At 31.1% G+C, this 14,241-nt stretch overlaps 1 protein-coding gene and 1 pseudogene across 1 annotated transcript; one reads left to right on the top strand and one right to left on the bottom strand.

The window, feature by feature from the left end:
• Nucleotides 1-161: 161 nt before the first annotated feature.
• Nucleotides 162-14,241, top strand: part of LOC139515219 (crooked neck-like protein 1) — a 30,559-nt pseudogene continuing 16,479 nt past the window's right edge.
• LOC139516322 (E3 ubiquitin-protein ligase TRIM71-like) lies at nt 9,981-11,846 on the bottom strand. Its single transcript, XM_071306368.1, has one exon. The coding sequence runs from the start codon at nt 11,814-11,816 to the stop codon at nt 10,122-10,124; it is 1,695 nt and encodes a 564-aa protein (XP_071162469.1). The 5' UTR covers nt 11,817-11,846; the 3' UTR covers nt 9,981-10,121.

Genomic DNA, 14,241 nt, shown 5'->3' with positions numbered 1-14,241 from the left:
TTTGGGGAAATTTTACAAATAGACTTGATTTAAGAATCCAAAATCAAATGTTGAAAACAAAATCTGAACAATAGTGTGTAGAATTTACAAGCTACCGAAAGGTGAAAATAAAATCATAGTTTGAATATATTATTTGATTTTCCTGAACTATTTTACTTGTCCTTGTTCATCCTGAGGTGAAAAACTGGATTAAATATGCTAAGTAGTGCTAGACAGGTTTATGAGAGAGCTGTGGAATTCTTTGGTGAAGACAATATTGATGAAAGACTTGTTGTTGCTTTTGCTAAGTTTGAGGAAGGCCAAAAAGAAGTAAGTACTGGTAAACCAACCCTTATTATATATCAGACTTATAAAGGTAAAGAATTTATAGCAATGTTGTGGAGTACTGTATACATCTCAAATTGTTATGCTCATGGTCACTTCTGTTCCAATTAGGAGAACAGAAATGAATGATTAAAAAAATGAGAAAAAAATATAATATTTCAATATCTATTGAAAGAAATGCCAAAACATCTTTGTCCTTTGGTTTCTGCTTGATAATTGTCTCATGGTGATTATACCACATCTACTTTATCTTTATTTACTTTTTAGAATGAATTTAAATAAGAGTTGATCTATAGTGCATACTGTAAAAACACCAAAATTTGACAACAGAAAACAATCAAAACTAATTGAAAAAAAGATGATAAAGCCAATTGATCTCAAACATCATAACGTTAGTATAATAAAATAAATTCTGATTAAGGCTATGAGAATAAAATTTAATGTAGTATTTTGTACATTAGGTAATCAAATTTAAATAAAGTGAAAAAAAAACAATAAGAGCTAATAGATAGAAAATAGAATCCAAATACTTAATCCTTATTTTGTCAAGGATTGTTGAAGCGAGAGAACAAAATGTCAATCTATTTTCATATGACATGGTTTTAATTCTCTGTCCAACATCCCTATAAGCTGTTTATATGTTGTTTTATTTCCAGCATGAGAGAGCCAGGTTGATATACAAATATGCTCTAGATCATCTTTCAAAAGATACAGTTGTGAAGAAATCTACAAACATTATACCGTCCATAAGAAGAGGTTTGGTAGTCGTGCAGCTATAGATGTTATTGTCAGTAAAAGAAGATTCAAATATGAAGAGGTATAAATGATATAAGCTTTAATTATAGTATACATTAGACTTATACTTAAAGATTGCATTCTATCAATAGAGAAAAAAAAGAAAAAAAATCTATGCTCACATCCCCCAAAATATGATTAGTTGTTTGACAAACTGTTAATTTCATTTTATTCTTTTGATTTCAAATTTATGTTATTAGAAAAAAAGATTGGAATATTATTTTCCAAAATAAATCATTGCTTATACAATACTTATACAATACTTATACAATTTATTGTGAAATCCTGTGTGTTTTACACTTTTGCAATTTGCTGCAAAATGCCACTAATTTTTGTTTCCATGCAATATATTTGCAGTAAGAAAGATAAATCCATTTCAACATGTACAAAATGAGCAAATGATCTAGAGTGGTTTACATCTGAGTAGGTGAAAAAGATAACTTTTTAAAGTACCAATATTTATTGCCACAGATGCCGAAGATTTTTTATGGACAATTTCTATTGTTACCATGATATTTCATTTAATATCAAATGAAAGTTTATGAATATGTAGGAGCTTAAGGTTTTCTAAACCAGCAGCTGTATTTAACTAAGGTGAGAAAGAAAGACCTTGCAAATTAAAAAATGGCCTTTATAATATATGTAAATTCAGGAATTTTTGCATTAGTTTAATATTTGTTGGAAAATGGACAAATGTTGATTATTCATCGATTTTGGTAAATACTGCATGCAAAATAATGGTATCAAAATATAAAATGCTAATTTTTGGGGGCAAATCTATCTCATTGTAATTTTGACAGTATTTATTACATCCAATAATCTGAACTTACATTACAGCTATTTCCTAATGCATGTAAAACAAAACTTTGGTTAGCTTGCTTGCTTTGTTTGTATATTTTACAATCATTAGGATAACACCCAATTGAATTCAAATATGATATATACAGGTTAAACTATGCCTATATAAATTGTTTAAAGATGTCAATCTTATTTACAAAGCTTGTATTAACAAATATACAAAAAAAAGCAAGAAAGCCAACCAGTTTTACTTTGCAAGTATTAGGAAATCAGCTGTAATGGATTTTTTTTTGTAATATTTATCCTGGCTGAATTTATATTTAATTTCTAACATTAACAATATTAGTTTCTTTTTTTCAGGAAGTGAAAACTAATCCCTATAATTATGATGCCTGGTTTGATTACCTGAGGTTGTTAGAGGCAGACGGAAATACAGAACAAATAAGAGAAACATATGAATGAGCCATAGCAAATGTACCTCCATCTAAAGTAAGATTATGATGACAAAACAACCAAGTAATCAGGCTAAACTAGCAAAATTTGTTGATATATTTTAATAGAAAATAAATTCACTACAATTTTAATTGATGTTATTTTTCTATATGCATATCATGTGAAAATAAATATTCATAAAAAGCAAGTTGGTTTACAGTGATTGGTATTGTGAAAGGGTAAAGTCTATTGTATTAATATAGTCAATTCTGTCTTGGTTTAAGATCAATTTGCAGTTTAGAAATTGATGTAGTTTCAAGTACGATAAATATTTAGCAAAAGAATGCATTTCAATGCAATGAGAGATCTTTGCCTTCAACTAAGTTCCTTCATGGACAAACTAACTTAGACATTTGCTGAAGGGTTTTGACATCGGACAGGCACATGAACATACAATTGGGCCAAAGATGTGCTTTTAGTAGCTTTAATACCTTCCCAAATACATTTGTAACACGAAAAAAAAACAAGTCAGTAAAACATCTTACACTACTCAACAAGTTTATTTACAATTAGTTTGCCTATGAAACTTGTACACAATGTTTATTACCACAAAATACAGATAAAGTTTGTATTTGCTAAGCATCACATGCCGAGTTATGCCCCTTTACAAATGAAATCCAAAAGGAAAAATTGCTAAATTTTACATGTTCTTTCTCTAGCTTAAGTTTGACTCGACCAAATATTATGAAACTTATTAACAATGTTTGTAACCACAAAACTAACTTTTACCATTCCTGAGATATGTCCCTTTTTAACCATATATGCAAGCAGAGGCAACATCTGAGTTCCATAGACACATTATCCATTTATTTTTAATGTAAAAAAGTCTGTTTTTTAGGAGAAACGTCATTGGAGAAGATATATATATTTATGGATCAATTATGCTGTTTATGAAGAATTAGAAAATGATGATCCTGATAAAGTCAGAGATGTGTTTAAAGCATGTTCAGATGTGATACCTCATAAAACATTTACATTTGCTAAAATCTGTCTTTTATTCGCTCAGTTTGAAATTCGTCAGAAAAGTTTACAAGGAGCCAGGAGTCATGGTGAGTTATTCATGTTGATAATAAAAATTCACAGAATTTAATTAGTAAAAAGTGTACTTGTATTTTTTTACAATAGAAATTGTATAAGTTTTATAAGTGGTTTAATTAAAAAATCAAATACATTATTTTGAAAGAATGTTTGTTTTGGAAAGTTTATGTTTGTCTGAAAAATCCAAAAAACTAAATTTTGCACTAACTAGCTAGTTCAAACAAAGTATTACTAGTGTATAACTTTGGACTAGTGGCTACCGGTGTAGAATGAAATTTTAAAAGACAGATATAATAATGTTTTTGAATCATTAAAATTAAAACATCTATAATACTAAAATTACGAGGTCCAATTTGTCAGCCGTCATCACGTAAATACGACGAATCGCAGAATTCAACTTTATATATAACTATTATAGTACAAAGGTGTAGATTAAAAATTACACCACTCCAGGCCCTTTTGTTTTCCACGTAATTAATATTGCCAATAATTAGAAGTTCCGGGTCGAGTCCGCTACCGATACCAATAGTATATTCACCTGTTACCTATTACCTTATCTGTACGTTCCGCATCTGACAGGCGCACCACCAAACGTTGTTTTCAGGATTAATATGCTATATACACGGGTCATTAACCACAGGGTTGACACTACTAAATTGTCAAATTGTTACCTATAGTAGTATTTTAATCAGTAAGACTTTCTAAGATAACAATACGAATACTAAAAATCTGGACTAAAAATAAGGTGTATAGGTACAGTTTTCAATTTGTTAGTGGGCATGACGTAAAACAGCGAAGCAAAGAATTCAACTTTATTTATAACTTATATAGGACAATGCTGTTGATTAAGAAATACTCCATTCCATGACCTTTTGTTTTCCAAATAATTAATATTATTGGTTCAAACAGAAAGACTTGAAAGCAGAGAAAAACTGTGTATCTTATAATCGGCATGACTTTATCAGATGAAAATACTAATACTAAAATAAGGCTTGCGCATAGTTATATACTTTAATTCAGTCACGGACCCGTGATATCACGGGTGTGTTCTAGTAAATTTTAAAAAAGGGGAGAAACACTTATTTTTAGATTTTATTCCTCTTTTATAAAAACTTTTTTTAGAAGTTTTTGATATAACTGAACATGTTTATTTTATTTTTTTTACAGTATGCAGAGTTGGAGACGATATTGAGTGATATAGACAGAGCGGAAGCTATTTATGAACTTGCTATAAATCAGCAACAGCTAGATATGCCTGAAGTCTTGTGGAAATCTTACATTGATTTTCAGATAGAACAAGAGGAATTTGATAAAGTGAGAAATCTGTACCGACGTTTGTTACAATGTACAAAGCATGTGAAGTTAATACATAATACTATTCTATATTTTGTTTTAAAGAAATGATATGATTTGATGAACATTAGTCAAGGATCTCATGAAGTACTGATGCATGAGAATATATAAAAGGTTCAGCCCCTGTTGTTGTGGTTATTTCACTCTCTGACGTCATACAATAATGATAATTAACTCATGCGCTATAGCATTCGTGAATTAATGTGTTCTTCGGTCACTAGTTGAATATTTTTCTCTATTTAAGTTCTTCGATTAGTTATTCCATAATTATTATGATTTCTCATATAGAATATTATAAACAAATATTTTGACAGACAAGTTTGAAAAAAAGCACCATACAAAACCAAAGGATCACAAGATTTGTTTCGTATATTTATTTACATTTTTAATGAAGTTTTGTTTTTTGGGGTTTATTTACCCTTTAATATCTCTACAAAAAGATTTTTAATGGGTTTTTTTATTTGATTTTTAAAGTAAAACATTTTTTGTTCTATAAAATCATATAGTTTTTTTAAGTTATCCCTTCCTTAATTTGTGTAGTCTTATCTTATCCTACAATAATATATAAAGTAGGGGAGATCACCCAAAAATGTATTTGAAGTTAAAACTAGATCTGCCATGATTTCTTTACATAATTTAAAATGCTTGATTAAGCAGCAGAATTTATGTTTGGTCTTTTAAAGACTTTGTTATAATCAGTCAGTACATCTTTTGACATCGGACTCGGACTTCTCTTGAACTGAATTTTAATGTGCGTATTGTTATGCGTTTACTTTCTATATTGGCTAGAGGTATAGGGGGAGGGTTGAGATCACATAAACATGTTTAACCCCGCTGCAATTTTGCGCCTGTCCCAAGTCAGGAGCCTCTGGCCTTTGTTAGTCTTGTATGATTTTTAATTTTAGTTTCTTGTGTATAATTCGGAGTTTAGTATGACGTCCATTATCACTGTACTAGTATACATATTTTTAGGGGCCAGCTGAAGGACACCTACGGGTGTGGGAATTCTCGCTACATTGAAGACCCATTGGTGGCCTTCGACTGTTGTCTGCTCTATGGTCGGGTTGTTGTCGCTTTGACACATTCCCCATTTCCTTTCTCAATTTAAGTATCCTGTCTTGTCTTACAAAGTTGAGCTTTATACTTAGAACCAACTTTTTAAAAAACATCAGATTTTGACTTTGGTTGTTCTTTGCAGGTTTGGATAAGTTTTGGTCAGTTTGAGAAAACAACAGGAGAAGACAGTGTATTGAAAAAGCCAGAACTGTGTACAAAGAGGCAAATAATGCTATGAAAAGTGCTGGAGAAAAAGAAGAGAGACTTATGGTATTGGAATCTTGGCAGGAATTTGAGGTAAATTTGCTTATAGAATTTGATATACAGTAGTATTCTGTTTTAAAAATTGATTAACTCATGTTAAAGCTTTAATAAACGGATTTACTCGTATTAAAGCTAACCAGCTACTTTGTGATGGCGTGGTCTTAGTGTTTCATTTACAGTGATCACTAGTCTATCAACACTGAGGTTTCAGTTTTGAACCACTCTTGTGCAATGTGTGTTGAACTCTGGCCTAGAATTGCATTATATATTGCTTCCTCTACCAATAAAAGCTGGTGGCAATAATGTAGAAGTGTGCTGAAAGTTGTTTTTAATATTAAAAATCGATGAATCATAAGCTAACCGACCCCAAAGGCCATAAGAGCTATAACTTCTTTTACATTTGTTCATCTTCAAAGTTTTTAATGATTTAAACACCCTCTTTGACCATATGTCAACAGGAAATGATTGCTTCCGTCTCTGACTAGGTCAAACAAAGGACTATAAAATTCTTCTACTTTCTGGAAGCAAAAAGATTTTTTTTAGTTTGAAATCTGAATAAAAGTCTGGTTGTGAGGTTACATGGCTTCTTGATTGCCCTTTAATTTTAAGCTCAACTGGCTCAAAGGCTATGTGAGCTATTGCTATTACTTGGCTTCAATCATGGTTGTGCATTGTCGTAAACTTTATCAAAGATCTTCTAATGGGAAACTACTGAACTAATTTCAGCCAAGCTTAAGTGAATGATCATAATATAAAGTTTGTGGTCAACAAACATGGTCACTTTGGTTAAAGATAAAAGATATTGATAAAATGCATTAATGGTTTTATTTTTATGCCCCCACAACTAAGATAGTAGTTGGGCATTATGTTTTCTGGTCTTTGTTTCTGTTCCTTTGTCCATTTCTTCATCTGTTCATCTATTCATCTTTTTGTCCTGTTTCAGGTTTAAGTCAAGGTAGTTTTTGATGAAGTTGAAGTTCAATCAACTTGAAACTTAGTACACATGTTTCCTATGGTATGATCTTTCTAATTTTAATGCCAAATTAGAGAGTTGTGACCCTAAATTTACGGTCCACTGAACATAAAGATAGGGCCAGTGGGACATCTGTGAATTATGAACACATTCTTTTTTTTAGAACTGTTATAAATAGAAACAAACTGGGACATAAATGCTTGGATCCACAATCTCTATCTTCTTCCTGTTTGAATCAAAATTATCAGATTGCCCTCAGTGGTCGATTTTAGGCTAGTCTGCCTCTTTTTGGCTAATAACTCAAAATCATATTTGATAGAGAGAAACTAGTAAATAAAAAATGAACAGAAATATAAGCTATTTAAAAAAAATGCCCATTTAACCAAAACCATTGGATGACTACTAAATGAGTTATTGCATGAGGCTAATTTTGACTATCAACTCAAAAACAAAATAATGTGTAGGTAAAGAGAGGCAAAATATACCAAAGTAACATTCAAACTTATAATATAAAAAAGAAGATGTGGTATGATTGCCAATGAGACAATTATCCACAAAAGACCAAAATGAAACAGACATTAACAACTAAAGGTCACTGTACGACCTTCAACTATGAACAAAGCCCATACCACAGTCAAAAATAAATTGACAACACTTTTGCCAAAAAAGAAAAATGACTGAAAGACAAACAATGATATACAGACACACCCTAGAAAACGACTAAGCAACACAAACCCCACCAAAAACTGGGCGTGATCTCACGACAGGTGTCCTGGATGGGTAAGCAGATCCAAAAAACTGTAAACAGCAAAATAAGATTTACATAAATGTCTAACCAACTGAAAAAAAATAGATGACTGAGCCTGAAACAAATTTTTTTTTTACTAATTTTTTTGTATATATACTTTTTCAAAGATTTATCTTCTTGGGGGGGGGGTCATTTGTCAAGCATTTGTACTCCAAAATATGTTTATTAAACAAGTATTCATATTTCAACAAGTTAGCTCATAATTGATCAGTTGAAACAGATTAAAATAATACACAATTCCAGATATAAAATGTCATTCTAAACCTAAAAGCTTAAAACTACTGCACATAATTTTATATTTAAATTGACTGTCTAGCATGTTTTTAACATATATCTAAGTTTAACTTTCTTTTTTTTAAATATGGCATACAAGCTATTTTAATACACCTAGCATGCCTAGTCAATTCCAATATGTAATAGAAAATAAGATACCTTTCAGTTCTTCTAATATTAGAGATAAATGCATTTGAAATATTAGACATTTACTAAAAACATCTCTAACTGTTTTGTGACAAAAGATCAGTGGATTTAAAGGAAGAAAAAAAGAATATTTTGTGGACAAGTGTGCTATAAATTTATGTAACAATGAATTGGAAAAATAAAACTTTCAAGATTTAAGAAAAAAATAGCATTTTCGTTGAATATTTGTTTAAGTTGAAAAAAATCATCTGTGATTTGTTCATAAAAAATGGTACATTTAATAATCAAAAAGAGGGGTCCAAGCACATTTTCCCCAATATGTCACATTATATAACGTCACAAAAAAACCTACATTTATGTTAGCAAAGTTATTAACTCCCTTCTGACAGTATTGTATATATGCCCCTTATATCTCAAGTAATGTGAAATAACAATAAATGCCCTTTCTTAACTACTGCTATCAAAATCAACACCTATTATTTACAGCTAAATTCTAAGTATGCAATTCTAATTATTTTTTTTAAATAATTACATCTTAAATACTGGAAATTATTCAAAATGTAACACTTCAAGCTTTTATGAAAATCAACACTACTATATTCCCTCTTGCTAAATATAGTTTGAAAAATTATATAAAACCTTAATAAATGAAAAAAAAAAAATTAACAAATCACAATAATCAAAGGGAATGTTTTAATTTTCACACAGCATACTGTCATCATGGTCATATTGTATTTCATGTTCAAAGTTAATTTCCATTTCTGTAAATGACATTAGAATAGATTGTTCATAGAAATTTAATGTTCTGGTAAATAGTCTGTTTCACAAATCATCGGAAATGTAATAAGCAACAAAAGGTTCATACTTCATAGTTCTGCCTGATTTCCACTAGCACACTGTGAATATCATGTTCCAAATAGGTATATATCCAATAGGATAACACAATTGTCATAGTTCTTCATCTTGATTGTTGAAAAAAGTTACAATTCTATTAGTTCAGTATCTTAGTTCATGTGTTTTGATATAAGTATAGTCTGTGTCCATTAAATATCATCATCAGGCATCCAATAACTTTTCAAATGTTTGTCACATTTATTTACAGTTTTCCAGTCCAAAATTATTTTTTTTAATGTGCATGCACAAATTAACTATAAAACTATTTTTATGAAGAAAAAAAATCACTTTTCATTAATTTCATAATTATTTGCCTTAAAAATGGATTTATTTGATTTTCACAGATTTTTTCAATAAATGATTCAGATCTGTGATAATGAAATTGCACTTTAGCTAATACCTCTGTATACAGAATATCAGACAATTTATTTTGAAGGCTTGGAATGCACAATGATACTTTCCATATGAATAACATATTTAGTGAAAACATGTATCTCTACTCTGTATGATTGCACTAAAAAAGTATGAACTCTTCTTTTGCTTTTTCTCAATTGAACATTTGGTGCATACACTACCATTAGACATAACGAAATCTTCTAAATCCATTAACTACTGAGAAAATGTACAAAACTTAAGAAGATGACATCATAAAGGAAAGACAAGTGGTAAATGGAGTAATGATGAGTTATTATTTCCTAATTTGAAGTAGATTCATGGGCTTTCATACACTGGGCTTTCAGAGTTCCTTATGTAGCTACGGTAAGAAAAAAGTTTCAGATGCTTTAAATTTATTAAGTGTTGTTTTGATTTTATCTTTTTATTTAAGTCTTATGGTTCAGTTTTCAGATGACATGAAAACTTTTTGTCTATTTTCTCAAGTTTCTTTTTAAGATTTGTTTGAATATTTTAGAATCCTGCAATGTTTATTACATATAGTTTTGCTTCTTTAGTTTGACTACCTGCAGCCTTACTGCATCCTATATAAAGTTGTCCAGTTGTGTTGAAAGCAAGAGAATATGGAAATTCTATTCCTATGTCCTTTGTATTGAAATATGAAATCAAATGACCATTGTCATTGAGGATGTGTAAGATTTCGGTATCCAGATCTATCACAACAACATTGTCACTTGGTGTTGTCACAATGTCTACTGGTATGAATGGTTCACTTTTATTGATAGTTGGATGACCTGTATACTGGTTTATTATGTTTCCTTCTTGTCCTAAGATCACTACTTTACCACTCCAATCATCTGAAATCTTATCCACTACATGTATATTTTCATTACTGGTGGTTGTTATATACCTAGGTTTATTAAATAAAGGTTGATTATGTTCATCATGTTCATATACAGTCTCCTTGTCTCCTTTTTTGTTCATTATGATCACAGCACTTCTTTTTAGTTTATCATTACTAGCTGCTACTATAAGTTTATTGTCACTGATTACATGGACGGCTTTGGGATAGAAAGGTGTTAGATCATAAATAGAATCCATCAGTTCACCACTACTGCTGATTTGTTGTAACCTTGTTTTCCCTATAACACTCAGAAGGAGGTGATTAGATGGGATAACTGCCTTGCCATATACATTACGGGTAATGTCAAATTTAGATATAACCTTTAGGTTGGTTCCTTCAGGTTTTACTCTCTGTAAGATTCCATGATTACCAGAACTTAACCAAATCGACTGGTCATGACATGGACTTATAAATGCTATTGCATCAAGTTCAGTCTGATATTTATTATTGATGACTAGGGAGATGTTTATTTCTGCTGACAAGTTCCCATCATCTTGTAATGATCCAATGTTTGATTGGCTAACATTCTCTGGAACAAATTTTGGTGATGAACAATAGCTAGACTTGGTTTGTGGTTCTTGGATTTCAGTGGATTTTTCCATTGTTTTGACGCCTTTGAAGAATTCAGTAGCATTGGAAATGTCAATAAAATCTTGGACTTCATTTATTTTGTCATCCGTCTGGTTTGTGAATAATGATAAAGCATTAAGATCAGATTTAACTGATTTTAAAACAGTTTCATGACTTTGGTCCAATTTATTTAGGAGTTCCTTAAAATATTTGTCTACTTGCTCTTTTACAGTTTTCTCATGACTAACTATATCTTGTCTTACTTTTGAATATTTTGAATTTTCTGCTGACACTAGTATATTCAGCTCATCTTTCTTTGCTTTCATGTTAGAATGATTCTTCTGCATTTTACTTTTTCCTTTTTTCAGTTTGTCAATTATTGTTTTGTATCCATCACTAATTTCAATTAAATCATGCCTTTTATGAACTTTCGCAATACAGGTTGGACACACAAGGATTTCACATGTATTACAGTAAAGACATGATGATTGTCCAGCATGTTCATCACATTTGATATTGGTAAAATCCAGTTCTTCAGTATGCAATCCAATCTCTTCTCTTTTGATGATCTTATGATCTTGTGCATTTTTGAATTGGGAATGTACCTTCTCCTTGCAATGACCACACATCAGAATACTGCAGTCTATGCATTTCGACTGTATTGGTCTATCTGTTTCACATAATTTACAATTAACAGGGACTTGACCTCCTCCAAACGGCTGAGAGGAAGCCATATTTGTCAGGTGTGTCAGATATTTCACTTCCTTGTTTGATCTATTTTGGGGTTGTTAAGATCAACAAGTTAAATGCCCTTGTACATAGAGTTAATATACTGATAACATGATAACAATGAGCATTTAAATCAGTGATTGTATAAAATTTTAATTTTAATTTGAGAACATTGATTATAATACAATAGATATTGAAATTCATGTATTTAGAATGGTTTATATCATTATATCAACTGCAAACATGATAAGAAATAGATTTGCAAAATGCCAATGACATTAGAACCTTTAATGACTCCTTTTGAGAGTTATTACCCTTCAATGAAGATTTTGTGCTTGCTAGTATTGGGAGAAAGATTGCACAGATGTATCAAACCCTAATGTGGCTTTCTGGATACTTATCAATTTTCGAAAACTTTATCACTACTTTTGAGATAAACATTCGATTAATCTGTACATCCTATTCCTAAACATTACAAGATACCAACAATTGAAATATACAGAATTATGTGTATATGTATAACCATGCATGTCAAGAAAATTAAATTAACTGTGAAGGGTACATGTACCTTGTTAGGTTCTAAAATTATTGCCTTTGGGAAAGTAGTTATTTGAAAACAGAGTTATCTTCCCTTGTCCACAATTACAATCGTACCATGTAGATAGACCATTTAGGTAAAAAAGGCTATATAAAAAAAAAATCATCATTTTGAGATTTTTTCTGAAAACACAGAGGCATAAAATGCCAATAGTTCTCTTTTAATGTGGAGGACTTTGAGAAATACATTGTTTATATTGAATATAAAGATGTTTTATTCTTACACATGAATAAAGTTAGAATCAAACATGACTTTTCATAAGTTCCATTGGTGACTGACAAATGAGAGAGTGTGTTCTCCTTTAAGTTTGGTTATTTTATTTACAACTTCTTGTATATTTAAACTGTTTACATAGTTGCATCATTGTAAAACGATAACTTTCACATGTTTTTTTGTCTCAACAAAACAAAACACTTATGTTGAATTTTCCAAAGTTTTATGGAAAGGAAAACTGGTAATTCTTCAGTTTTTCATCAGTAAAAATTCTGTCCAGAGTGAGGTTAGAACTCACAAGCTCAGTGTTGACAGGTTAGAGATCCCTGTTAGTGAACAGCTTAGACCACTCAGCCACTGCAAAGTTATGCAAAGAAATGACCTATGCAATTGGATTTGCTATGACTGGGGTACAAACTCCAAAACCTCAGTATTGGGAGTCTATTGTTTAGTGTAAGTGAACTATTTAGACCCCCTGACCACTTCAAAGATACGCAAAAAAAATTACCTTTGCAGTTGGATTTGCTATGACTGGTGTTCAAACTCCAAAACCTCTGTATTGGTAGCCTATTGATCACTGTAAGTGAACTGTTTAGGCCACTTGACCACTTTAAAGTTATGCAAAAGAAATGCCCTATGCAGTTTGATTTGCTATGACTGGTGTTCAAACTCCAAAACCTCTGTATTGGTAGCCTATTGATCACTATAAGTGAACTGTTTAGACCACTTGACCACTTTAAAGTTATGCAAAAGAAATGCCCTATGCAGTTCGATTTGCTATGACTGGTGTTCAAACTCCAAAACCTCTGTATTGGTAGCTTATTGATCACTATAAGTGAACTGTTTAGACCACTTGACTACTTAAAAGTTATGCAAAAGAAATGACCTATGCAGTTTGTTTTGCTATGAATGGGGTTCAAACTCCAAAACCTCTGTATTGGTAGCCTATTGATCACTGTAAGTGAACTGTTTAGACCACTTGACCACTTTAAAGTTATGCAAAATAAATGACCTATGCAGTTTGATTTGCTATGAATGGGGTTCAAACTCCAAAACCTCAGTATTGGTAGCTTATTGATTAGTGTAAGTGAACTATTTAGAACGCTTGACCACTTCAGTTATGCAAGAGAAATGACCTTTGCAGTTTGATTTGCTATGACTGGGATTCAAGCTCCAAAACCTCAGTATTGGTAGCTTATTGATAAGAGTAAGTGAACTGTTTACACCACTTGACCACTTTAAAGTTATGCAATAGAAATGACCTACATGTAGGCAGTTTGATTTGCTATGACTGGGGTTCAAACTCCAAAACCTCAGTATTGGTAGCTTATTGATTAGTGTACGTGAACTGTTTAGACCGCTTGACCACTTCAAAGTTATACAAAAGAAATGATCTATGCAGTTTGCTATGAATGGGGTTCAAACTCCAAAACCTTAGTGTTGACAGGTTGTAATGATCAGTGTTAGTGAACTACTTAGACCATGCAACCACTTGAAAGTCATTTACAGAATTGACCTATGCAGATTTGTTTCACCTATTAACTAACTACTTACTTTTTTTTACAGGCAGATAATGGGGATGAAGAGACACGTAAACATGTAAATAGATTAATGCCACA

This window comes from Mytilus edulis, chromosome 3 (genome assembly GCF_963676685.1).
Source record: "Mytilus edulis chromosome 3, xbMytEdul2.2, whole genome shotgun sequence".
In the NCBI taxonomy this organism is placed as follows: domain Eukaryota; kingdom Metazoa; phylum Mollusca; class Bivalvia; order Mytilida; family Mytilidae; genus Mytilus; species Mytilus edulis.
The sequence above is the reverse complement of the archived record's forward strand: the minus strand, read 5'-3'. Positions and strand labels throughout refer to the sequence as shown.

What these genes read in the sequence shown, in the direction of transcription:
- LOC139516322 (XM_071306368.1), bottom strand. Translation starts at nt 11,816, where the DNA reads ATGGCTTCCTCTCAGCCGTTTGGAGGAGGTCAAGTCCCTGTTAATTGT.